Here is a 22,651-nt window from a genome sequence, read left to right on the forward strand (position 1 = left end):
GGAGTTTAGTTTGTATATTTCAGAAATGAGAGGGATATTTCAGATTGGCTATATATATGTATCAGTTTTGGCTCCAATCTCAACTTTCGTTTTGGGGGAATTTCAAATTGAAAGTGAAATACAACTACAAGTACAGGGTATACAAAACTTGGATGTACAAAGTATAAACTGCCATCAGTAAATACACATTTCACAAAAATACCACATCAGTCAGTTAACCCCTCACTTAACAATTTCCAGTGAAAAGCGAATGGAGAGGATTCATTTCCAGGAAGAAGGTCCTCTGTTTTTTTTTTTTTTTTTTTTTTTTTGAGAGGTAAATTTTCAATTTATATATAAATATTAACAAAGATACAAGCCCAAAGACAACAGGCCCAACTGTAGCTAACATAGAGTGCATCAGGACCAGCCCAATGACACAAAGCCTAACAACTGCAATTAAATGCACAATAAATGGCAGTTACATTCTACTAACTATTCCGGTGAACATGGAGAGAAATCCACATTTACTTGAAGCCTCAACATGTATGATCTGGTGGCTTAGCTGGTGGACGAGCAATTCCTTCAGAAAGATCCCATTCTGCTACAACTTTTTGCACATTGTGGGAGTCCTTTATGGTTAAGACCAGTAGCTTGGAACGGATGGCTTCCAAGGTGAGGTGAAGCACCGTGTTTGGAGAAAGGAATTTCTTCTGGAAGATTCTTCTATTCCTCTCAATCAAAATATTGTAGACCAAGGCTGCTAAACTCAGTTTTGAAACTGAATTGCTATGGAATTTAGAGATGCCCTTCCAGTAATGAGAGGTCCAAGTGATTACTTCCCTCTAAGAAGACGGCTGAATATGGAACCCACACCTTGCTTGTAGAAATGTCCACAAGGGCTTAGTGAATGAACATTTGAAGAATAAGTGGTCGTGGGATTCCAAATCATAGTTGCACAAAAACACAAGTAGTGGAATTAATGTGAGAAGTGCACCTTCTATCCAAAGTTGGCAACCTCTGCTGAATCGCAACCCATAAGGTGAAAGAATGCTTTGGAATAGATGGTTTAGACCATACCAGATGTGACCATGAGGTGGATGACAGATCCTTGTTGAGAAATTTCATAGTTGCTGCAATGGAGAAGGAGGTTGAAGAAGAAGGCTTCTAGATGAACTGATCATTTCTATGAAAGTTAGGTGCTGGCAGTGGTAATGATGGTTGCAGTAGTGGGAGGATATTGGTAATGGATTGTGGAAAGGCCCAGGATGAGTGTCTTAGAAATGAGCTGAGCTCAGTTTTAGAATTAAATCCTGAGTCTTGAATCTGCTGGGGAGAGACTAGTTGGTGAAGTGGACTTAAATCACACCAAGTGTCAAACCAAAAATTAGTTGAATTGCAGTCTCCAATTTCTACCTTAACAAGGGGCTTGATGCATTCTCTGAGGCTAAGAAGCTTCCTCCAGCTCTAAGAGCACTGACCAGGTACTTTAACTTCCCAAATGCTTCTTCCTTTTGGCAAATAAGTGTTGATCCAATGCACCCATAACATATCATTATAATTGATAATTCTCCAAAATTGCTTCATGATTGCAACCTCATTCCATGTAGAGAGATTAGGAAGACCTAAACCTCCAACTCTTTTTGGAAGACAGCACTTCTCCCAAGCTATTTTAGCTCCTGTAGTCTTGAGGGCAGGGTTAAACCAGAGAAAAACTCCAAAAATACTCTCCATTTCATGTATAATGCTTGCTGGTAAAATGAACTTGGAACTCTAATACATTTGTGTAGAGAATAGGATGGCTCTAATGAGTTGTAACTTGCCTGCAAATGAGAGGAATTTGCTGGTCCAGTGCCCAATTCTAGAAGTAATCCTATCAATGAGAGCTCTGCAGTCATTTGTCCTCAACATAGAAGAAACCAAATGCACCCCAAGATATCTTACAGTAAGTACACCTTTATCAAATCCTAGGAGTGACAATATGGCAACTTCAAGCTGAGGATTAATTCCAGAAAGGAAAACTTGAGATTTGTTCTGATTAATGTGGAGACCTGATAGGTTAGAGAAAGTATCAATGGCATACTTGAAAGTTTGCAAAGAGTCAAGACTGCCATGTGAGAATAACATAAGGTCATCTGCAAAAATTAAGTGGGTTAGGGCAATGTCTTTACATCTCCAATGGAATTTGAATGGCATTTCAGTTATGGATTTAGTGACAATGAGATAGAAGACCTGCATCACAATCACAGAGAGGAAAGGGGATAAAGGGTCCCCTTGCCTCAGCCATTTGATTCCCTTAAAGTAGCCATTGAATTCTCCATTTACAGAAATGGTGAAGGAAGGTGTGGAAACATATGATTTGATCCAACTTATGAAGATATCAGGAAATCGAAATAGCTTAAGGGAATCAAACAGATAATCCCAACACACAGAATCAAAAGCCTTTTGAATGTCAATCTTGAGAGCATATCTAGGAGAGGGAGAGAACCTATGGTAACCATTGAGGAGCTCTTGGGCTAAAAGTATACTATCATCAATTTGTCTGCCATGAATGAAAGAAGATTGAGCATTCCCAATAATGTGTGGCAATGTAGGCTTAAGTTTAGAGGCAAGGAGTTTAGAGATGCACTTGTAAATTGTAGAACAATAGGAAATAGGTCTGTAATGGTTGAGGGAAGATAGGTTGGGTATCTTAGGAACCAGGGATTTGTAGGTTGAATTGACTTCCCTGTTAGAAAGAACTCTTTAATGGCTGAAGTAACATCAGAGCCAACAATAGGCCAAACCTTTTTGAAGAAAAAGGCATTGTAACCATCAGGATCAGGGGCCTCGTCACTGTTCAAGGAGAACATACACTGTATTTCTTCATCAGTTGGAATTGCACATAGAGATGGTAGGAAGTTAGGAGACAATGTCTTTTGTTGCCTTTTTTGTAGTTAAAGAAAATCGCAACCTCTCTTGTTTACTTTGCAACTGGAGGTCATCCTAAATTTGATATTAAATTTACATGTCAGGTTGTGTCAGCGCATTATGATTTTATCACAACAAAACTGATGAGGTGACATCTGTATTATTGCTGACGTGGACTTGCAAGGATTAGGATAGAAGGAATCTCAGTTTTATAAAGTAGGCGTGGCTGTACCATAGTGCTACTATTATTTTAACATATATTCCAGAAATTTTCACGCGTTTCTTACAGGGATAGTTTGGTAAATACGGAAAGTGAAATCTGTCAACAAGGAAGAACCAGTGGGCAGCTTGTTGTCACCATCAAGCCACCGCGTTTAGAAGTCTCTAGAAAATGGAAGCTTCAGACCTATAAAAGCCGCTCTCATTCAAAAGCCTCCGTCTCATCTCATCTTTCTGTCTCTAGACTCGTATTCTCTCTCTCTCTCTAAAAGTATACTATTATTTATATCGATACAGAGAATCGAAGGAGGCGAATCGGAGAATTCGTTCGGAGATTCGATCGTGTCGAGATTGTTCTGATCTCTCTTGTTTTTGGATCAGCGAGTGATTGAAAGTTCGTTATTCTGTGAATTGGATATTTTGTTAATTTATTACGCATTTTTTTTAGTGCTTTCTCGCGTTTTTTATTTTCTTAATTCTATTGCAATATAGGTAGTGAAGATTTATTTTTAATTCTCTCTATGTGTGTGTGATGATATGAAAGTTATTAGGGAATTAAGATTTGTAGTTGAAAGTAGGGTCTGTTTGGTTGATGAGATTGAGAAGGAGAGTCTAGGTCTTTATTTGATTTATTACTTCTCATATTTCATTCTCGGTGTTTTTTTTTCTTCTTCCTATGGCTTCTCGAGAATCAAACGGGATATTGGGCTACATTTGGTACCCAAAAAAAATTGATATAGTGATTAAGAAATCCAACCAAGTTAGATAGTGGGTTTAATTCTCCCAAGAGAATTGTGGGTGTTATTTGCTAAGAAATTATTTTAGCAGTTTGAGGAACTTTTTTTTTTTCTTTCTCTCATTCCATTGAGGATAAAATGCAGTATTTTTATTTCTTTAGATTGCTATATACTTAGAAACTGTATTATTGTCATATTGTATGTGTTTTTGTGTTTGACTTGATTGAAATCTAGTAAATCTAGCATTTATCATGTCATAAGATGTTAATTTGTCACTGCTTGGTATAAATTCGTTGTTCTGTTGATTTTTTTTATATATATACATTTAGTAATATTTTGTTTACAACCTTATGTATCCCGAAACTGTATTCCTGTTTGTGTGTGTTCATCTCAATTTGAGTTTGTAAAATTCCGGTAAATTTAGTGTTTATCTTTTTTTACTTAATTCTTTGGATGTTATCGTTGCAGTGTTAAAAGGAAATTGTAGAAAGCATTTATTCGAAATTACATTCTTTTGTTTGGATTAGTTAACATTTGATAGATAAAATAATTATGGCTAATGGTGTATTTGATTGAATTCATAAGATAGAGAATAAGCTGCACTTAGGAAATACGTTTGAAGTTTGTGTCATAGAATCATAGTTTGTGGTCCAACTACAATTCGCGCCTTGCATTTATAATAGAAATTTTGACTTGACATTATCTCTTTGGCATAAGAAGTTTTATAAATAAGACTAAGAGGCCCCGTTAAGATTTGATATCTTCTTTCTTGTAAGAATGTGTCATGCATGATGATAAATGCTTGTAACTATCATATTGCTTTGTTAGTTCTTCTGATTGAGTTGGATGAGGCAATAAATTCGAATGTGTGGACCACGTAATGGCTAAGCTCATCAACAACTGAACTTGAAGGACACGTGAATTTGATTTAGAAAAATCTTAGACTATGATTATTTCTAATCATTACTGATGGTTAATTAGTATATACTCTGGGAAGAGAATTTGCGGTAACCTTGTTACCCATGGACTTTCCAAGTATTAGCAAATTGACGATGATTAATTTGATTTAGGCACCCCACTTAGAAGTAGATGGGGGTTGAATGCATTTTGTTGGGTAGCGAAGTTTGTTTCATTCTTATGTCATTCCTTTTTAAAGTTGTTGTGCCCTGCATCGGGATATTCGTAGCTGGTCTGTCCATCTTGGGCTGCAGGTATTCAATTGACCAACTAGACCTAGGTAGGTTCTGCGCGTCCTTCTTCATATGAGGGGATTTTTGTCTGTGCAAGAGGTGAATTTGCAGGCACTAATAAAGATGCTCGTTTCTATTTTGTTCTGTAAACCGTGATACCTTATTTGAAATACTATGATGTGTCTACTATCCGCCTTAGTTTCCCAAGGTCAACTCAATCAAACTAAGCTTTATCTAAACATAAACCACGTGGAAGGTTAGGTTATTGTTGCATTAACGATGTCCTTGGCTGTAGTAGCGATGCAGGCACCAGAACGTCTTAGCCTCTCAATGTTCAAAAAGTTGGTTCCTTGTGAAATTAAAGGTCTAAGATGCAGAAGCTGGAGCTATTGACCTGCTTAGCCAAAGTCCTTCTTCCCATACATAATCCCCAACTCCTTGCAAATCCAAAATCATCAAAACCCATATTAATCAAAATAAGAGTTACAGGAGACAAACTACAGTAATCTGAGGATGGATTTTGTCTCTGGGAACTAAAGGACTGGGTTTATGGAATGTCCTTACTTTTTGTCAAGCAGGCTATGAAGTTGTCACTTTCTCTGTCCTAAATCCAACCAGTTTAGATAACAAGAGTGTGTGAAGGTCAAATGAGCTAGAGTTTTCTATCGAAGAGAAGCCCATGGAGTTTTCATGATAACAGAAGTTGTTTTGGGCAAGTCTCGGTTATTGAAGACTTGTTGCAGAATCGCATATTGAGGTAGGCTTGTCGTTGATGGACAATCAACATAACTCATCCCTGCAACCTCTTGCACTGTTTCCCCTATATTTTCTTATCACTCTTTAGAGTGCATTTGATTTTGTGATTTATTGCTTCTCCCATAGGTTGGGGCGTCTGTTGGTGGTGCCCAATTTAGATGGATTTGGACTTCTTCAAGAATCGAGTGATCAGTCAATGGTTACTATCCACAGCTGGAGGCTTTGGAGTTCCTCAGTGCTGCATTTTAGTTATTATTTGGGATTCTTATAGATCTACTTGTTTGATGACTCCTTCTCTTGTTGCTGATTGGAGCTGTTCAACCCTAGTTGGATTATGTTGTTGCTGATTTCAATTGGTCTGCTGCAGTTTGCGAGAAAGCAACATTTATGGAGTGTTTGCCTGCTTGGGTGGGCGACTAAATAAATTTAAGTTTTAGAGCCCTTGCTAAACTTTTTCCGAAATGCAGGTGCTTCTCATAGCCAGCTGTTAGATAGTTTTAGTTTCATCGAGAAGATTTCAATGGTGGAGCTAGCAGTTGATCATTCTGAGGTGTTTCACTTTGAGCCCAAAAACCTGCAACACAAAACTAGTGAAGAGCATAACACAGAGGTCGCTATGTCAGACTCTCAGCACTCTCTCAGAGAATTCATGTCAACAGAAGCGACATATCTTCCAAATGCCATTGGCACAGAATCGCTGGATAAAGGATGCATGCAGTATGGGTATTGTACTTGCTCATGTTCCTCCCAAGTTTAAAACTGGATCTTTATGATTCCTTTGTTAACACTATTTTCTTCATTTGACAGGTGTACTCATTATCGACGAAGGTGTCGCATTAGAGCTCCGTGTTGCAACGAAATTTTTGATTGTCGTCATTGTCATAATGAGGCAAAGGTATGTTTATACTGATCTAATGTCTTTGTTTCTTATGTTCGTTTATATTATTTGGTTGTTGTAGGAAATAATTATGGAGATTTGCTTAATAGTAGTAACTGTATGCACCTGCAAATAAAACTTCTTTATTGGAAATTGAAGCAATATTATTTGCTAATAAGTGATGGAAGATATATTGCATTTGAGATTATTAATTATAAGGCAATCAAATTGAAATATGAATGCCTAACCGAACTGTCAAATCACTATTAGCTTGACTGGAGGCTTAAGCACAATGTAGAATGCTAGTGTATAAGTGGGTTACTCATGTTTAGTCTAGACAAGGAAATACAAATAAGTAACTAGTGTAACAGAAATCATCATCTATCTTGACATTAAAATAGTTGGTTATTCATGTTTTTAGTCTAGATGAGGAAACAAAAATAAGTTCCTAGTGTAATAGAAATCATCAACTATCTTGACATTAAAATTTCAGTTTTTTTTTTTTTTTTTTCAAATGGTTTTATCCAGCATTTGTTTTGCTGGAAAATCAATTGACCTAATACGTAGACCGGCCAGATCATGCAGGCTTTGTTACATGGTTTTTATTAAATTATATGGTAGCAGATACATAAGCAAACCTGTTTTAGATGGGTACTCTACAAAAAAAATAATAAGAATAAAATAAATAAATAAATAAATAGTCATGATTTGAGATTATTTGTATGTTTTGAAAATGACTTAGGAAGTAATTGCATTTTTTTTTTTTTTCCTGAATGAAAGTAATTGTAAATTAGCTTATGATGAATTGTGAGTCTCCTGATTTTGATTATTGATCATTTTGAAGTTGAGTATTATTGCATGTTATTATGAAGTTGTGGTTCTGTATTCCAATATTTATGTTTCAGTGTTGCCTTGACATGTGGTTGTTATGAGGACTCTAAAATGTTACTTACATGTTTACATATTGATTTGCAGAACAATATAAATGTTGATCAGAAACTTAGACATGACGTTCCACGCCATCAAGTGCGACAGGTAAAAGCCCTTTCACGAATAACCAATATTCCCCTCCACCCATTGAGTGCCTAGAGCTGGTTGCTTTATTTTTTTCCCCTCATAAAGCTTGTTTAAGCATTTGTTTTAACTGTGGGAGTATTTCCCCCCTTTTCAGGTCATATGTTCACTCTGTGGTACTGAACAAGAGGTGAGTCTTGATTGGATTGATGCTGCATTTCTATCTTTGTCATGAGGATAAGAGTGTATAAACCTGAACAACATGTAGCTTCCTAGTGGGTGATTGGATTGATTGGTTTCGTTAGGATAGATGCTACAAAAATGAAGTTGGAACTGTACTGTTAGCTTTGGTAGTTTCTTTATCTTATGTAACTAAGTTCTCTGACATTATTTTACTGTGTCATGTTTGCCGCTGCAATCACACAGGTTCACCAAGTTTGTATCAACTGTGGTGTATGTATGGGAAAATACTTCTGCGAGACTTGTAAGCTGTTCGATGACGATGTGAGTATATAGCACTTCTCCTATGCATGTTGTTCTTTTGTTGTTACCACACACCAATGTTTACCAGACAATATGAACTTTGACATTGATGTTGGTGTCTAAACCGGATTTTGGTGTCCTTACTACATGTGTGCACGCATGAACATGCACAAAGTAGCATGTTGTTTTAGTTCTTTATGCCTTCAATTGTTAGTATTAGATGTTTGCTGATCTCATTATCTTGTTCTTCTATTTTGCAGACATCGAAAAGCCAGTACCATTGTAATGGGTGTGGTATTTGCAGGTATGTTCATCTTGCAGTTTGATTTGCATTTCTTGGTGTTAGGAACAACTTGAACATGCTGCTGTACACTTGATTAAATTTTATCAAGAATGTCTCTTTTACTTTAAAATCTGTCTGGCGATGTAGTATTGTGTGTATGTATATTCATGTCGAATATCAACTCACTTGCGTGTGCTTTCATTACAGAATTGGCGGGCGAGAGAACTTCTTTCATTGCTACAAATGTCGTAAGTCACGATTGTTGTTCTTTTGTTCTCTCATTTCCTTGCTGCTGTAGCATCCTATTTGTGAGCTTGGACAGCTTGAATTGATATTGTGTTTAAAGTTTATCCTTACTGTATCCTGGGTATACAATTCAGGATGCTGCTACTCAGTTCATTTGAAGAACTGTCATCCCTGCGTGGAAGGAGCAATGCACCATGACTGCCCTGTTTGTTTTGAGGTATAGCACTATCATCTCTCCTACTAACTTGATTTTCCTTCGTATAATAGTTTCTATCTCGAATATTTTGGCGACACCTTGCACGTTTTAACTGATTTGAACTCTGGTTGGTTGCAGTATCTATTTGAGTCAAGAAATGATGTTACTATTATGCCTTGCGGGCACACGATTCATAAGAACTGCTTGAAGGAGATGCAGGAACACTTCCAGTGAGTATTAAAAAAAAAAAAAAGGGATTCTGATCCCTCTTATTTTGGTTTCCTTCTCACCTGTTTGTTTGACAGATATGCTTGCCCTCTCTGCTCCAAGTCAGTCTGTGATATGTCAAAGGTATGGGAGAAATTTGACGTGGAGATTGCAGCTACACCCATGCCAGAACCTTACCAAAACAAAAAGGTCTCTCTCTCTCTCCCTCACACACACACATTTGACCACATCCATGCATGTTCACACACGCACACATGTAACAAAAACAAGTGCGTGGTAACGGGTCATTGGTAGTCATCATGTTAGAACTATATTTGGGTACATTTGAAATGTAATACGTTCCTCCTCAAAGTGGAGAAAACTGATGGTAATATGATTACAGGTTTGCATCCTCTGCAATGACTGCGGAAATACATCAGAAGTGCGGTACCATGTTGTGGCTCAGAAATGTCCCAACTGTCGATCATACAACACCCGACAAACAAGATGAAGTTGCAGTGGCTGTTTAATTGGCAATGACAGATGACGATAAATGCACTATCATGCATCATGGAATTACCGTTCATTAATTCTTTCTGGCTTCCAAGCCTCATTAACGGGGAATTTGTGGTCCTGCATCTTATGCTGTCAGAGGAATGCCCTGCATCTTGTGCTGTCGGAGCCTTGGACCTTCGATTCTCTTGCATCAATTAGTTCCTGTTTGTTCCTTCTGGTCTTTTTCATTGATGTTGTCTTCTAAGCTCCACCATGTAGGGTGGTTGAGCTCGTGACTGCACTTTCTGCCTGTGCTCACGCGAAAAATGACATGTTAGGCAGATCCATCCATGGCTTAGTTGTGAAATATGGAATTACCGTAGATGGGTTTCTGGGGAATGCTTTGATAGACTTGTATGCAAAATGTGAACAGATAGATAAAGCTCACACAATCTTTCAGCAGTTGCACTACAAGAGTGTCGTTTTGTGGAATACGTTGTTGGATGGGTACTTAAGTCTGCAAAAGCAAAAGCTAAAACCAACACACCCCAAAAAAAAACACATACTAGCCTGCCTACCGTGGCTTTATCAAAAGCTAATGCCCTTGTACAACTATGATTAGAAAGCTGCAGCATGTGTTGAATTCACCAAAATATCCCCTCTTTTCTCCCCACTGTATAAGCCTGTGTTTGCACGAATGATCAGTGCATGAGGTGGGAATCTTCACAAAGCTTTACTAAGTCCTCAACATTTCCCTCCAAATTTTGCTTTTAGCACATATTCCACAAAATTCCCTCTATACCCACTGAGAATCAAGCTTCAACAATGGATTTAATCATGGCTGAGAAGCTTCAAGCCATGAAGAATTACAAGAAGGGCCAGTTTGTCAGAAAGGTACTCATTCTTCACTTTTTCACAGCTTTGATTTGTACGTACCTACTCTTTTTGGTTCCCTCAAGTGAGAATTCTTATAAACGATTTTGTCTTTGTTTCTATACCAAATTTTAAGTCATTCTTGTTCAACCCCAAGTGCTTGTTCATAGTAGGCAATGCCATTGTTGTCATCCTCGTCGCAGAATCAAAGCTCACATCTGGTTCACACTCGTCTTCAGCCACTAACATCTACGAGGAGTATGTAGAGAGGAGCTGGAGTCTTCAGGGAGCTGCCTCCAACATAAAGAGAAGTAAGAGGAACGAAAAGAGGACATAGGTTTAACTCAAGAGAGTAGTACTGTTAACAAGATTGAAGAAGAAGTTAGAGCTGTGGTATACATAGAGGAAGAAAAAAGAGAAACGGGGGATAAAAAAGATTGTGATAATGATTGTGCTGATGCTGATGATCATAAGGAGGAGGTGGAAGAGGAGAAAATTGAGGAAGAAGAGCCCGGTTTACCTATTACGGAAGAGTTGAAGAATTTATTGCAAGGGTAAACAGACAAGGGTGGCTTGAAGAGAAAGTACTATTAGTTTGTGGTAAAACATCACAATGAATTAAGATATTGGATTTAGGACTAGGAAGAAGGATGATCACCAACACTGCAAATGCATAACAAGCTTAGTATGTACTACCTACAAACATTGAAACCAATTTTAATTTGTACTTAGAATCAAGGCGGAGCCAGGATTTTAGTTTAGGAGGCAAAGTGTTAAAGAAAAAAAAAATTATTTAAAGGAGTAGATGGAAAAAAAAAAATTAAGAAAAAGGGAAAAAAAGTAGGAAAAATGACAACTTAAAAAGGAAAAAATTAAAATTTAATTTAACAAGGAAAATTGAACTGCTCATATGTTTGTTTACCGGGAAATTGCTTGAATTGCCGTTGTTCATTCCTTAGCATGGAAGACATTGGAAAACTGCCACCCTCAAAAAGCAACGAAGTGGTGAGCCTGCTCTAAGGGTGCACATGGGACTCTTTAAAACTATCAAATTGGATCTAACAAAAATAATTGTAGTTCTAGTGGTAGATGAAGGGTTTAAGTCCTCTTAAATGACAAAAATTTAATTGAGTCTACTAAAGTGATAACATGGTATTATTAATTTATTAAATAGTGTTATATAATGATAAGACTTAAAGTAATTTTACTGATGTGACATGATATAATTGATTGATAACACAAATAATGAAGTATTAAAGGTTTTTTTTTTCATACAGACAAACAAACGAGTTTATAAGTAGAATTCTCATTTATGTAAAAACCAAGTAAAACGGTAAAAATATGTTTATTGTAACAATAATCATACTTGTGAGAATAACCGTACTTGGTGTGTTTTATGTTAGTGGAGATGATATACATAGTCAAATTAAATGTTATCATCATCATGCCTGCTCAGTTCAATGTGTCCAACCCTCCTTATCGTGCACCGCGAAATACAGGATAACCATAAAGTTTGTTAGCTAGTTTTATAACGACCCTTCCTGACTTTTTTGTTATTTTATTTTTGACCCAACCTCTCCACTCGGTTGCTTTTGGGTGTTGGCAGTTTTCCAATCTCTTCCTTCCATGCTAAGGAAGGAATAGCAGCAATTCAACGTTCAAAAAACCACTCTCTTTTACTGAAAACAGCTTCCAAGTTTCCCGGGAAACGAGCACACGAATTTTGTGTCATAAATTCATAATTTTAATTACAGTTAATTTTAGTAAAAGAACCTTTTGAAAATTACAATCATTATAAACGTTTGTTTGGTTTACAACTCAACCATTATGCGCACATGTTGTCAGAATTCTAACATTGGGTGAAATAACTTAAATATCATTTAACTTTGTTAAAAGAATTCTTTAACAATAAAAAAATTTAATAAAAAAATTAAAATATCTCTAAATATTTTATAAATTTACAATTTTATATATATATATTGTGTACATTTCAATCTCTGGTCCAATATTGCCTAACGGACTCGACTTTGACCAAACCAAGAACTTTTTGAATTTTCAATATGGGTTTTCTAGTTTTGTTTTAAAGCTTTTGATTATATTTTGAATCCCTAAATATAATTATACAGCCAAGACCATAAAACAGAAAATTGAACAAAATTATGTTGCTAATTGAAGCAATTAATCACTTATGGATTTCTGTTTTAGGGTTCTATACTTTGGTTGCACTTATATTATGAAAATGAATGAAACAAGCATTTGGGTCCATGGATTGTGGCGAGACATGTAGTTCACCACCGCCGCTATTCCCACCTCCACCATCCCCACCCTCATAACCACCGCACCACTGTGTATTCCGGCAAATGAACCACTACTGTCTCCACCCCCAAACCACCATCACAAATGTATTCTGGTGAACGAACCGCCAACAACACCACTGCAATCCCGACCCCACAACTACCACCTACAGGATATTCAAGCGAATGAACTACCACCACCACCACCAAAACCCCATAGCCGGCGGTGCCTTGGTGGTATTCCGGCATAGGCTGCGATACTAGTCTCACCATGGTGGCAACGGCGGCGAGATCACTGCATTGCAGCAGCTGCGTTGGTCTTGGCATGGCAGCATGGAGTTCTATACCTCACCTAAAGCCCCGTACGAGGACTTTTAAAGTGGGATTTAATTAATTGTTTCTCACAACTAGATTTACTGATCATAGCTATGGAGAATACTTTTACTGCGCAAACCCAATTTTTTTCTCTCTTCTGTTTTTTTTTTTTGGCTTGGAGATGAGTGGCGGCGGCGGCGGCGGCCGCGAAAGACGCTGAACTATGAAAGAGAGGAATGAGTAGATAAAAGTAATTAATGAGTACAATTTCGTATTTTCATGAAGAGTAATAATATTTGTATCGATTACTTACACAGACTTGTTAGGCCTATTATATTTGATTGTTCAATGCATGTCAAATATGAAAAATGAGACCCTCCACTTCCTTATCAAATATATTAATGACCAATCATATATAGTAGGCCTAACAATTCTGTCTAAGTAATCGTGCAAATATCATTACTTTAAAATAAAAAGGCATTAAAAAATTAGAGTATTCTTTTTTTTCTAGTTGGTTGGTACTCACACTTTTTAAACGGTCTTAGTGACGGAAAAATAAAATTGAATTTAAATGATAATAATTTTGGAATGGTGTACTTAAGTGATTAATTTTCAAAATTAACACTTCTAATTAATTATATTATTGCTCTGAATAAATACACTCTAGGAAGAAGTTAGTTCATTATATATACAAATATAAATAAAATATAAAAGAAAAAGGGTATGCCAGTGAGATAATAAAAATCATAGAATTACCATTAAATTGATAGCATGTCATATTGAACTGATGACATAACATAGGTCTATATATGTTGATATCTTACAAATGAGGTAGCAAATAGCATTGCAACCGTTTTCCCTTTGATCCTCTGCTAAGTGATGGATCAATGTTGATACAATAAGAAGATGAATCTATTAAAAAAAACAAATTAAGAGACTTTAACACTGAGCTAGTTATTGGGTAATCTACTGTTATAACATTAATCTCTACAGAGTTGGTAAGTACAAGTTATAATTAATTGGTCTCAATGCAGGTTTAATTTGTGATCATCCTTCTTCCTAGCCCAATCTAACATCTTCATTCTCATGTTTTAACCATAAACTAATAGACCTTTCTCTTCAAGCCGCCTTTGTCTGTTTACCTTTGCAATAAACTCTTCAACTCTTTTGTTCAACTCTTCGGTAGGTAAACCGGGCTCTTCTTCCTCAAATTTCTCCTCTTCCACCTCCTCCTTATGATCATTATCATCAGCAGCAGCAGAATCGTTATCAGCATCTTTTTTACCCCCTGTTTCTCTTTTTTCTTCCTCTATGTATACCACAGCTTTAACTTCTTCTTCAATCTTGTTCACAGTACTACTACTACTCTCTTGAGTTAAACCTATGTCCTCTTTTCGTTCCTCTTTATTCTCTTTATGCTTGGAGGCAGCTCCCTGAAGACTCTGGCTCCTCTCTACATACTCATCGTAGATGTTAGTGGCCGAAGATGAGTGTGAACCAGATGCGAGCTTTGATTCTACGACCAGGATGACAACAATGGCATTGCCTACTATGAACAAGCACTTGGGGTTGAACAAGAATGACTTGAAATTTGGGATAGAAACAAAGACAAAATCGTTTATAAGAATTTTCACTTGGGGGAACCAAAAAGGGTAGGTACAAAACAGAGTACAAATCAAAGCTGTGAAAAAGTGAAGAATGAGTTTGTTGACAAACTGGTCCTTCTTGTAATTCTTCATGGCTTGAAGCTTCTCTGCCATGATTAATTCCATTGTTGAAGGTTTTAGAGAGAATTGGGTAAAATATGTGTTAAAAGTAAATTTTGGAGGGAAATGTTGAGGAGTTGGTGAAGCTTGGTGAAGATTCCCACTTCATGCACTGATCATAACTGCAAACACAGGCTTATATATAGTGGGGAAAAAAGGGGATATTTTGGTCAGTTGAACACATGCTGCTGCTTTCTAATTATATATGTATAAGGGCATTAGCTTTTTTGAAAAGCCATGGTAGGCAGGTTGGTATGTGTTTTTTTGGGTGTTTTGGTTTTGGCTTGCTTTTGCTTTCCACTATTCCTACAACTGGTTTTGAACGTGTCAAGAAACATTTTGTGAAGTGGTCCATCTTATTTGTGACAACAAAATATAGTCCTTGGATGCAAATTAATGAATTATTGTGACAATGAGAGATTGAGAGGTGAAAAGCAGTGTAGATAAGCAACCAAAACAATGATTAAAAAAAAGGGCAGTGTATGATATTTTTATAATTTCATCGCCATTCATGTCTTTGTTTTATATGAATAAAGTCGGGTCATGTTAATTTTTTTTTTTTTTCACCCTTTTTTTTAATTCACCATCTCTTCTCTTAAATTTAATTTTTTAAATCATTACTTGGCAAATACTCCCTCCATTCCATAATAGTAGTTCATTTTTTTCTTTTTACATGTCCCAAATTAGTTGTCCTCTTTAAAAAGTCAAAACATCTTTTCTTTATATTTAAATTAAAAAGGATAATTTGATAATTTTAAAAGGGGACAATACATTAATTACATGTTCCCTTAAAAATTCTAATTTTTAAATATAGACATCTATTGTGGGACGGAGATAGTAACTTTCGAGAGCATTGTGGTGGGACTCACAACTCCCTCCTCTTTTCCTCTCAACTGAGTGATGTGAGATATATATTTTGTAATTGACTTATTTCGTTGTCAAAACAAGTCCGATCGAATTGTAATTTTTCGGTTCAACAATTTTAAAGATTAAAGATTGGATGCGGATTTGAAGAAGGAAGTCAAGTGTTCATTACTACACTATGAGATAATGAGAAAGATGCTCGTTTTAAGAAGGTTGAGAGGTAGTGAGAACAGTTAGGAAGGTTTCTGAACGATTCGAAACGAGTATAATTGCAAATTTTCAAGACTGCCCATCTTGAACAGGTTCAAGAATCCATGGGATTTAGTACTGTCCATCTTGAACCAATTCAAGTTGGCTGAACCGGTTCAAGGTCTTCTAGCAACACTTGGATTTTAGTTTCCTTTTTGTTGAAAGTTTCCTTTTCGATTCCAACTTTCTTACAAGTCCTATGCACGAAATTTATCATATTTTCTAAATGATTAAGGCTTTCAAAACTCTATATAAACCATGTCATATACATTGGTTTATTCACAGCTTTAGGGAAAATCAATACTATATTTTGACGAAGCCTTTAGAGAGAGAAAAATTCAGAAAATCAAATCTGATTATTCTGAATTTATTTTTGAGAGCACACATATATATTCATGAGTGATTTAGTTGTAGTGTTTTTTATGTCATCAGAGTTATTCCAGATGATTAGCAGGATTTGATTCTTCTACAATCAAGTTCAGATCTTGAAGAACAGAAGTAAACGCAATCACACTTTGAAAAGGTTGGAGCATTCGAGTGCTGTCTGATCTACCTGCTACTCTTCTACAAGTATCAAGTGTAAATCTGAGGTCAAGTTGCTGTTGGACGGAAAGTCACAAAGCCAAAGGATAGTCAGCGATTGGTATGGTGTAGAACAATAGGGTGTAAGTCAGAGTCAAAGTTCGGTATATTTTGTTTCAAATATAGTGGATTGGTTTACTTTGGACTGCATAATCCACGAGATTTTTTCCATACAAATAGTTGACGTATTTTATCAACTGTGATTTTATCGCTAAAATTCTGGTGCAATCTCTCTCTAACTCTAACTTGTTTTATTTTTTATATATTTGTGATTGTGAATGTACATTTAAATTGGTCATATAATTTAATTAATCATAAATTAAACAAGTTAACCTAATAATCTAAGTCATTAAAGAAATTAATCATAATTAACATCAACGGACGGTTTTTGCACCCCTCCTAACTCTTGTTCTCACACCAGATTGAACATTTGTCAAAAGCAAGCATTACGAAAAGAATATATATATATATATAATAAAGCTGACAAAATTTGATGTCATTTTCAAGGTTTAGGTGTGGTAAGTTGTGCTTGGTTTTTAAACAATTAATTAAGGTAATGATATCATCTCCCTGTCGAAGTAAAACAGAATATTTTCTCTCTGCTTGCCTTCGCTACAAATCAATTGCTTTTACCGTCCATTCGATTTGAATCTGTGTGATATTCCATATTTGCCTCTGCTTTTCCAGCATTTTTATATATATATATTTTTGGAGTGTCCACTGGGAAAGAGAAATAACAACAAAAATGTGAACAAAATGGCATATTCTTTTCTTTTTTTTTCCCTATAAATATGACGCATGCATGACTTTTGGCTGTATAATTGAAGTGGTAGTGGCACGTGTGTTGAATGGAAGAAAAAGAAACTACTGTAGGAGAGATACTCATGACATCAAGGGGGTGCTAATTAGGTCATCAATGTCTACCACAAATCCAATTTAATATCAACAAAGTGTTATTACAAAACATGGCTAAATCAAGAACATAATCAAATCATAATAAATAAATCTTGTTCACAAAATAAATTTACTTAATCCGGTATATAATTTATATATACGATCGATGAAGATCGGCATATTTTTTTTTTATTTTGTGAAGAAATGGAAGATTACAATTTCTCAAAGCTAACCTCCAACCATTTGTGTCTCTCACTCTCTATTTCAACTTTAAGTGCCCCTGCAAAACAAACCCTAGCACCCTCTGATATCTTGAGGTACAACAAAGAGTAGAACTGAGTTTATGACCCACGAGTTAAAACGGGTCAAAAAATTATATCGGATCTATTTTTTTTTTTTTTTTTGTGAAGAAAATGGAAGATTACAATTTCTCAAAGCTAACCTCCAAACATTTGTGTCTCTCACTCTCTATTTCAACTTTAAGTGCCCCTGCAAAACAAACCCTAGCACCCTCTGATATCTTGAGGTACAACAAAGAGTAGAACTGTGTTTATGACCCACGAGTTAAAACGGGTCCAAAAATTATATCGGATCTAAATTTTTTTTTTTTTTTTTTTTTTTTTCGGACTAAAACAAAATTCGGATCACAACTTGACACAAAACTGATTTTGAAGTAATAAAAGATTTGTGACTTGCTCACAAATTCACAATTATCTTCCAAATACATAAATATATGTATATAAGCATGAAAATGGTTGAGGTAAAAGAAGATTTAAAGTAACTTTTGGAGTGAAGCATGCGTAGAGGGGTTGTTTGAGTGGTATATTTTGTGAAGGTTGTGCATGGCACTGGCACTCTGTTTTTCATGTTACTATGAGTACCTTTTAATTGAAAAGTTTCCTTCATTCCCCAACTATCATCTATTATTGTACTCTTTTTATTCTATGAATGCAATGGTTCAATGTATGGGAATTTTATATATATATATATATATAATAAATATGTATAGAGAGAAAGAGAGCATTTGTGAAAAAAAGTTGATGAAAAAGAGAGTGATTTACAATTGTTTGAAGGTGATAAGTGAAGCTTCAAAGAAGGGGTACAAAAAGGGCGGTCACTTGGAAAAGCTATGCTTTCTTCAATTTGTTAATTTCCTATAATTTGTGGTAAGTGCTTTAAGAGCATGCTTCAATGTCCTATTTGAATAAGAAAGTGAGAAATACTAAATTCCTTATTCTGATCTTGGGCGTTAAGTTATATAATTTTTCTCAACCGGTATTATTCTTATATTTCGAACACTCTCTCGCTCTCACTCCCGCACTTGTTTCTGTGTGAATTAGCTTGAGCCTTGAAATCCTTCCATAGTCGCGATAAAGACATTTTTTAATACGAAAGTGAAATGTCATATTTTCATTCCACTTCAAATTTTAAAAAAAAAATAATAAAACAAAATAATAAATGATTCTTTAAAAGTGGGTGGTAAGATTACGTTTTTTGAAATATTTGTAAGTTATGAGAGTAATTTTGAAACATAATTATGTCATTTGTTTTTCTGAAAGAAAAAAAGAAGAAGAAGAAGAATATAATAGAGTATAATAATATGAATTATATTAGGATGAAAAAATAAATAAATATTAGGATGGAGACACCACCTACAAGAAGGAATTACATTATATAATTATATTACAAGTAAAAATAACTGAGTGTACACATTAAATGGAAGGGTTTTTCCCACGTACAAAAATCCAAGGTAACAGTTAACGCTTTGGGCATGAATAAACAATATTTGTTGAAGATAGATATATATATATATTCAGCAAGTTAAAGTTTATTAAAAGAAAAACAACCCTCTAATATAATACAAGGTGCATACCATACCCTAGGAAAACTGGAAAATAACATAACTAAAAGCCCAACATAAAAACACAGGTGAAAAACCAAAAACACAAGTTTTGAAAAGAGAACAAAGCCCAATATTTCTTAGACCTGAATCCCAGAAAATTAAGGTCCACACAACTTCGAGCCCAATATGGGCTTCAAACAACAAATTGATGCAAAATAACAGCACTGAATGCTTTATAGGACTAATCCCTAATTAATACTTTAAAAAACAAAAACAAAAACAAAAACAAAAACAAAAAAAAAAAAACAAAAACAAATCAATGTCAAAAACTCATAAAAAATAAACATTTCATTTTTTTCATCTTTTTGAAAATGAATATTAGTTAATTAAATAAGTAAATTCCCATAAGCACCTGTACAGTAGTAACTTGTAGACAACAGAATACTCACTCAACAATCAAAATCCAGGCTAATTCACAAGCTAAGTATCAACTTTCATTTGACAGAGACAAAAAAAAGAAGCCCATGTAAATTTAAACTACTTGATAGCAACAACTACAATTTTCAGTTCTTTAAATTTCTTCTCATCTCAACAGGTCAAATATATTTTGTGTCTACATAATAGAGCAAGCATTAGGATTCTCATCACTGAAGAGCTGTGGAGCATATACAAGTCCAGGAGGAAAATTGTTGTATGAGTCTGTTTTTTCTTCTTTGTCCCCTTCTTTTTTCCCATCTTTTTTCACATCTTCTTTCTTCGCCGGTGCTGCTTGCTTCACAATCACCGCGCGCTTCCCTGCACGCTTGTGGATGTAATCCACCAGCTTCTGCGAATCAAACACTCCCTTCACTGTCACCTGAGCCTTCGCCATATCGGTCTCCACAGTGTGTACGCCTATAGCATCATATATGCACAAATTAATACTACATTCACCATTATAGCTATAGAAATCAGCTAGTAGTTGCAACCATAACAAGAAATCATAGGACATTATATTTCATAATCACCTACAATAGTAGTTTTTTCATTAACTTTTCCTATTAATGTAACTAATGTTGCTACATAGGAGAGTAGTTGTCAAAAAAGTACAGTGTTCTTTGCTGCCCTGAAGTTTAAAGGACTCATAGTGTAGTTCCCATTACTAAGAACATTAGTTTTAATTTGCGAAAATAATTGAGCAATGAACCTAAGAAAGCATAACAATTTAGACAGCATTTTATATTGATTTCTCAAAAATATAAACTTGAAATTAACAACTGGTTTAAGTTCCTATCAAATGTAGTACTCATTTGAACAAATCATTTGCTTTGTTCAAAATGCACTAAACTTAAAATTAACAATTGGTTTATACAGTTCTTCTTAACAAACATAATACACATTTGTACGGGAAATGAAATTTTAATTCTTTTGAAATATCGATGACATGGTATCACATTGATTGTTCTTAATGTACCACTATACTCATTCTATGGAGTTAGAGATGCCTAATAGAAGTGCTTGTTACTAAACCATTTCCAATTGGTTCCCAAATAATTGAATAGTTTGAATTAAACAGAGATTTAGAGAATGGAAGTATTAAATTAAAATAATAAACAAATTAAGATTGAAACAAAAAAATCATAGTAGATGAGATATACCCTGCATCTTATGAATCCTGTACTTGACATCCTGCGCACAACCATCACAATGCATGAAAACCTTGAGCACCACTTCCACCACCTTAGGAGGCTGCATTAAAAAATAATAATAATAAATAAAAATAAAAAGCCCAAACATTTCAATTTGTTACCAAAAACCAAGAACAAAAATGAATCTAATCACATCCCACAAAAAATATATGAACATCTTCAATTATATATATATATATATATATAGATAGATAGATATATATACAAAAATGAATCTAATCACATCCCACAAAAAATATATTAACATCTTCAATTCTATATATATATATATATATATATATATATATATATATAGTGTTTGTGACTGTGTGTGTGTGTAACAGAGACCTCTTCTTTTTTTTCTTTCTTTTCTTCTTTTTTCTCCTTAATAATCGGAGAGATAAGCTCGACGTGTTTTTTGGTCTTCTTCCGAAGCCGCTCGGCGACCTTGGTTGGGTCGGCGTTTTTGCCCTTCACGGTCACCTTGTGATTCTTGCTATCGATTTCGATTTCTTCAACACCTGAAATTCAAAATCAAGCCAACAAATCGGACACTACATGAATGTATCTAAATCTATGGATGGAATCGATTGAAATGAATTGATTAGAAGAAAAAAAATCGTCGATATACACCATCGAATCCTCTCAACGATTTGATGACCTTATCGGCACATCCTTCGCAATGAATATAGACACCCAGTACGATCACTCCCTTCGTATTTTGCGTCTTCTTGCTCTCTTCGTTCTCGGCATTACTCGCTTCTTCACTGTTCTGTGCAGGTGGGTTGATTTTGTTATTTCTCTGTTCCATCAATCCAAAATATTTAGGAATTAGAAATAGAAACTCGGTGTCAGAGTGAGAATTAGGGTTTACTACTCACCTTCCCCATTGCCGTAAGTTGGTGAGAGAGAAATTGCAGAGAGCTACGCAGAGGATGGAATGTGTGACATTGAGCTATATATTTATATATATATATATACTCGAGCAAGAAACAACTCCCACTCTCTCTCCAATTTAACTACTCAGCTCTTTAATTTCTAATACTCTCTCACCCCTCAGACGTTAGATAAGAGAATTTCCCTAAGCTCAGAAACAATGGAAGCATGTGAACCGTTTGATCAGAATGAACCTAAAATGTTATGCAATGGTTTTTTGGGGGTCATTATCCGATTCTATAGGTTCGTACATGGTAGTTCGGAGAGCTGGCAATTTTGCACTCCACATGGGTTCTGAGGGGTTTATGGGTGTTATTACACACAGATATAGATATATATATATAGAGAGAGAGAGAGAGAGAGAGATCGTTAAAATGTTGCCAAACAAAGAGATTCAGTATTATCTCATACGTTTTGTTTTTTTTGTTTTTTCCATTGTGATTGCCAATCTTGGGCTTACACACTAATTGGATTCTAATGACAAAGCAATTCAAGAAAACTATTCATATTCATTGGGTTTTGAAGATTATATTTATTTCAGCCAACTTAGGTTATCCACATTAAATTTAATTAAGATAACAACATAGTCATTAGAAAGAAACGGTCAAAAAAGAAATTAATTTTGGAAAGAGCTAGTTGTAACTTGTGTAAAATGGTTGGCCTTGTGGGATAATAATTAGACATCTTCCCATAACCATATATATATATATATATATGACATTTTTTAGTATTGATATATAATATATGACATTGAAACAACCCCCCTTTTTTAAAAA

General features: G+C 35.2%; 4 protein-coding genes across 9 annotated transcripts; 1 reads left to right on the forward strand and 3 right to left on the reverse strand.

The window, feature by feature from the left end:
- Positions 1 to 518: 518 nt before the first annotated feature.
- On the reverse strand, positions 519 to 2,831 carry LOC132278204 (uncharacterized). The gene is made up of 5 exons (XM_059780012.1): positions 2,722 to 2,831; positions 1,803 to 2,521; positions 1,461 to 1,658; positions 977 to 1,112; positions 519 to 768 (listed from the first exon to the last, which is right to left on the reverse strand). Exons 1-5 carry the CDS (start codon positions 2,829 to 2,831, stop codon positions 519 to 521), a joined length of 1,413 nt encoding a protein of 470 aa, XP_059635995.1.
- A 487-nt stretch (positions 2,832 to 3,318) lies between these two features.
- LOC132276194 (probable E3 ubiquitin-protein ligase RZFP34) lies at positions 3,319 to 11,199 on the forward strand. Of its 6 annotated transcripts, none has more exons than XR_009470846.1 (13): positions 3,319 to 5,792; positions 5,918 to 6,514; positions 6,599 to 6,686; positions 7,644 to 7,703; positions 7,840 to 7,872; positions 8,109 to 8,186; positions 8,426 to 8,469; positions 8,656 to 8,696; positions 8,829 to 8,911; positions 9,029 to 9,120; positions 9,196 to 9,307; positions 9,501 to 10,486; positions 10,602 to 11,199. XR_009470846.1 is itself a non-coding variant. In XM_059777518.1 (12 exons), exons 2-12 carry the CDS (start codon positions 6,312 to 6,314, stop codon positions 9,606 to 9,608), a joined length of 942 nt encoding a protein of 313 aa, XP_059633501.1. In that variant the 5' UTR covers positions 3,319 to 5,792; positions 5,918 to 6,311; the 3' UTR covers positions 9,609 to 11,199. The 6 variants fall into 6 exon arrangements, 1 of the variants encoding a protein (XP_059633501.1); XR_009470848.1 differs by having other exon boundaries at positions 10,623 to 11,199; XR_009470847.1 differs by having other exon boundaries at positions 10,636 to 11,199.
- A 2,966-nt stretch (positions 11,200 to 14,165) lies between these two features.
- On the reverse strand, positions 14,166 to 14,846 carry LOC132278205 (uncharacterized). Its single transcript, XM_059780013.1, has one exon. The coding sequence runs from the start codon at positions 14,844 to 14,846 to the stop codon at positions 14,166 to 14,168; it is 681 nt and encodes a 226-aa protein (XP_059635996.1).
- Positions 14,847 to 19,885: 5,039 nt separating this feature from the next.
- On the reverse strand, positions 19,886 to 21,829 carry LOC132278206 (heavy metal-associated isoprenylated plant protein 7-like). Its single transcript, XM_059780014.1, has 5 exons — positions 21,821 to 21,829; positions 21,573 to 21,741; positions 21,288 to 21,460; positions 20,910 to 21,000; positions 19,886 to 20,166 (listed from the first exon to the last, which is right to left on the reverse strand). Exons 1-5 carry the CDS (start codon positions 21,827 to 21,829, stop codon positions 19,886 to 19,888), a joined length of 723 nt encoding a protein of 240 aa, XP_059635997.1.
- Positions 21,830 to 22,651: the final 822 nt, after the last annotated feature.

Source organism: Cornus florida, unplaced genomic scaffold (genome assembly GCF_030987335.1).
Source record: "Cornus florida cultivar Cherokee Brave unplaced genomic scaffold, ASM3098733v1 CherokeeBrave_3.0.0_Hap2_Chr10, whole genome shotgun sequence".
NCBI lineage: Eukaryota > Viridiplantae > Streptophyta > Magnoliopsida > Cornales > Cornaceae > Cornus > Cornus florida.

Excerpts from the sequence above, each read along its gene's own strand:
- LOC132278204 (XM_059780012.1), bottom strand. The coding sequence starts at position 2,831 with ATGTTCTCCTTGAACAGTGACGAGGCCCCTGATCCTGATGGTTACAAT. Across the intron at positions 2,522-2,721 it reads GTTACTTCAGCCATTAAAGA|ACAAATTGATGATAGTATAC; the intron begins GTTCTTTCTAAC and ends CATTCATGGCAG. Across the intron at positions 769-976 it reads TTGCCAACTTTGGATAGAAG|CAATTCAGTTTCAAAACTGA; the intron begins GTGCACTTCTCA and ends TAAATTCCATAG.
- LOC132278206 (XM_059780014.1), bottom strand. Across the intron at positions 21,461-21,572 it reads ATCGTTGAGAGGATTCGATG|GTGTTGAAGAAATCGAAATC; the intron begins GTGTATATCGAC and ends TTTGAATTTCAG. Across the intron at positions 21,001-21,287 it reads AGAAAGAAAAAAAAGAAGAG|CCTCCTAAGGTGGTGGAAGT; the intron begins GTCTCTGTTACA and ends TTTTTAATGCAG.
- LOC132278205 (XM_059780013.1), bottom strand. The coding sequence starts at position 14,846 with ATGGAATTAATCATGGCAGAGAAGCTTCAAGCCATGAAGAATTACAAG.
- LOC132276194 (XM_059777518.1), top strand. The coding sequence starts at position 6,312 with ATGGTGGAGCTAGCAGTTGATCATTCTGAGGTGTTTCACTTTGAGCCC. Across the intron at positions 6,515-6,598 it reads AAAGGATGCATGCAGTATGG|GTGTACTCATTATCGACGAA; the intron begins GTATTGTACTTG and ends TTCATTTGACAG. Across the intron at positions 7,873-8,108 it reads TCTGTGGTACTGAACAAGAG|GTTCACCAAGTTTGTATCAA; the intron begins GTGAGTCTTGAT and ends GCAATCACACAG.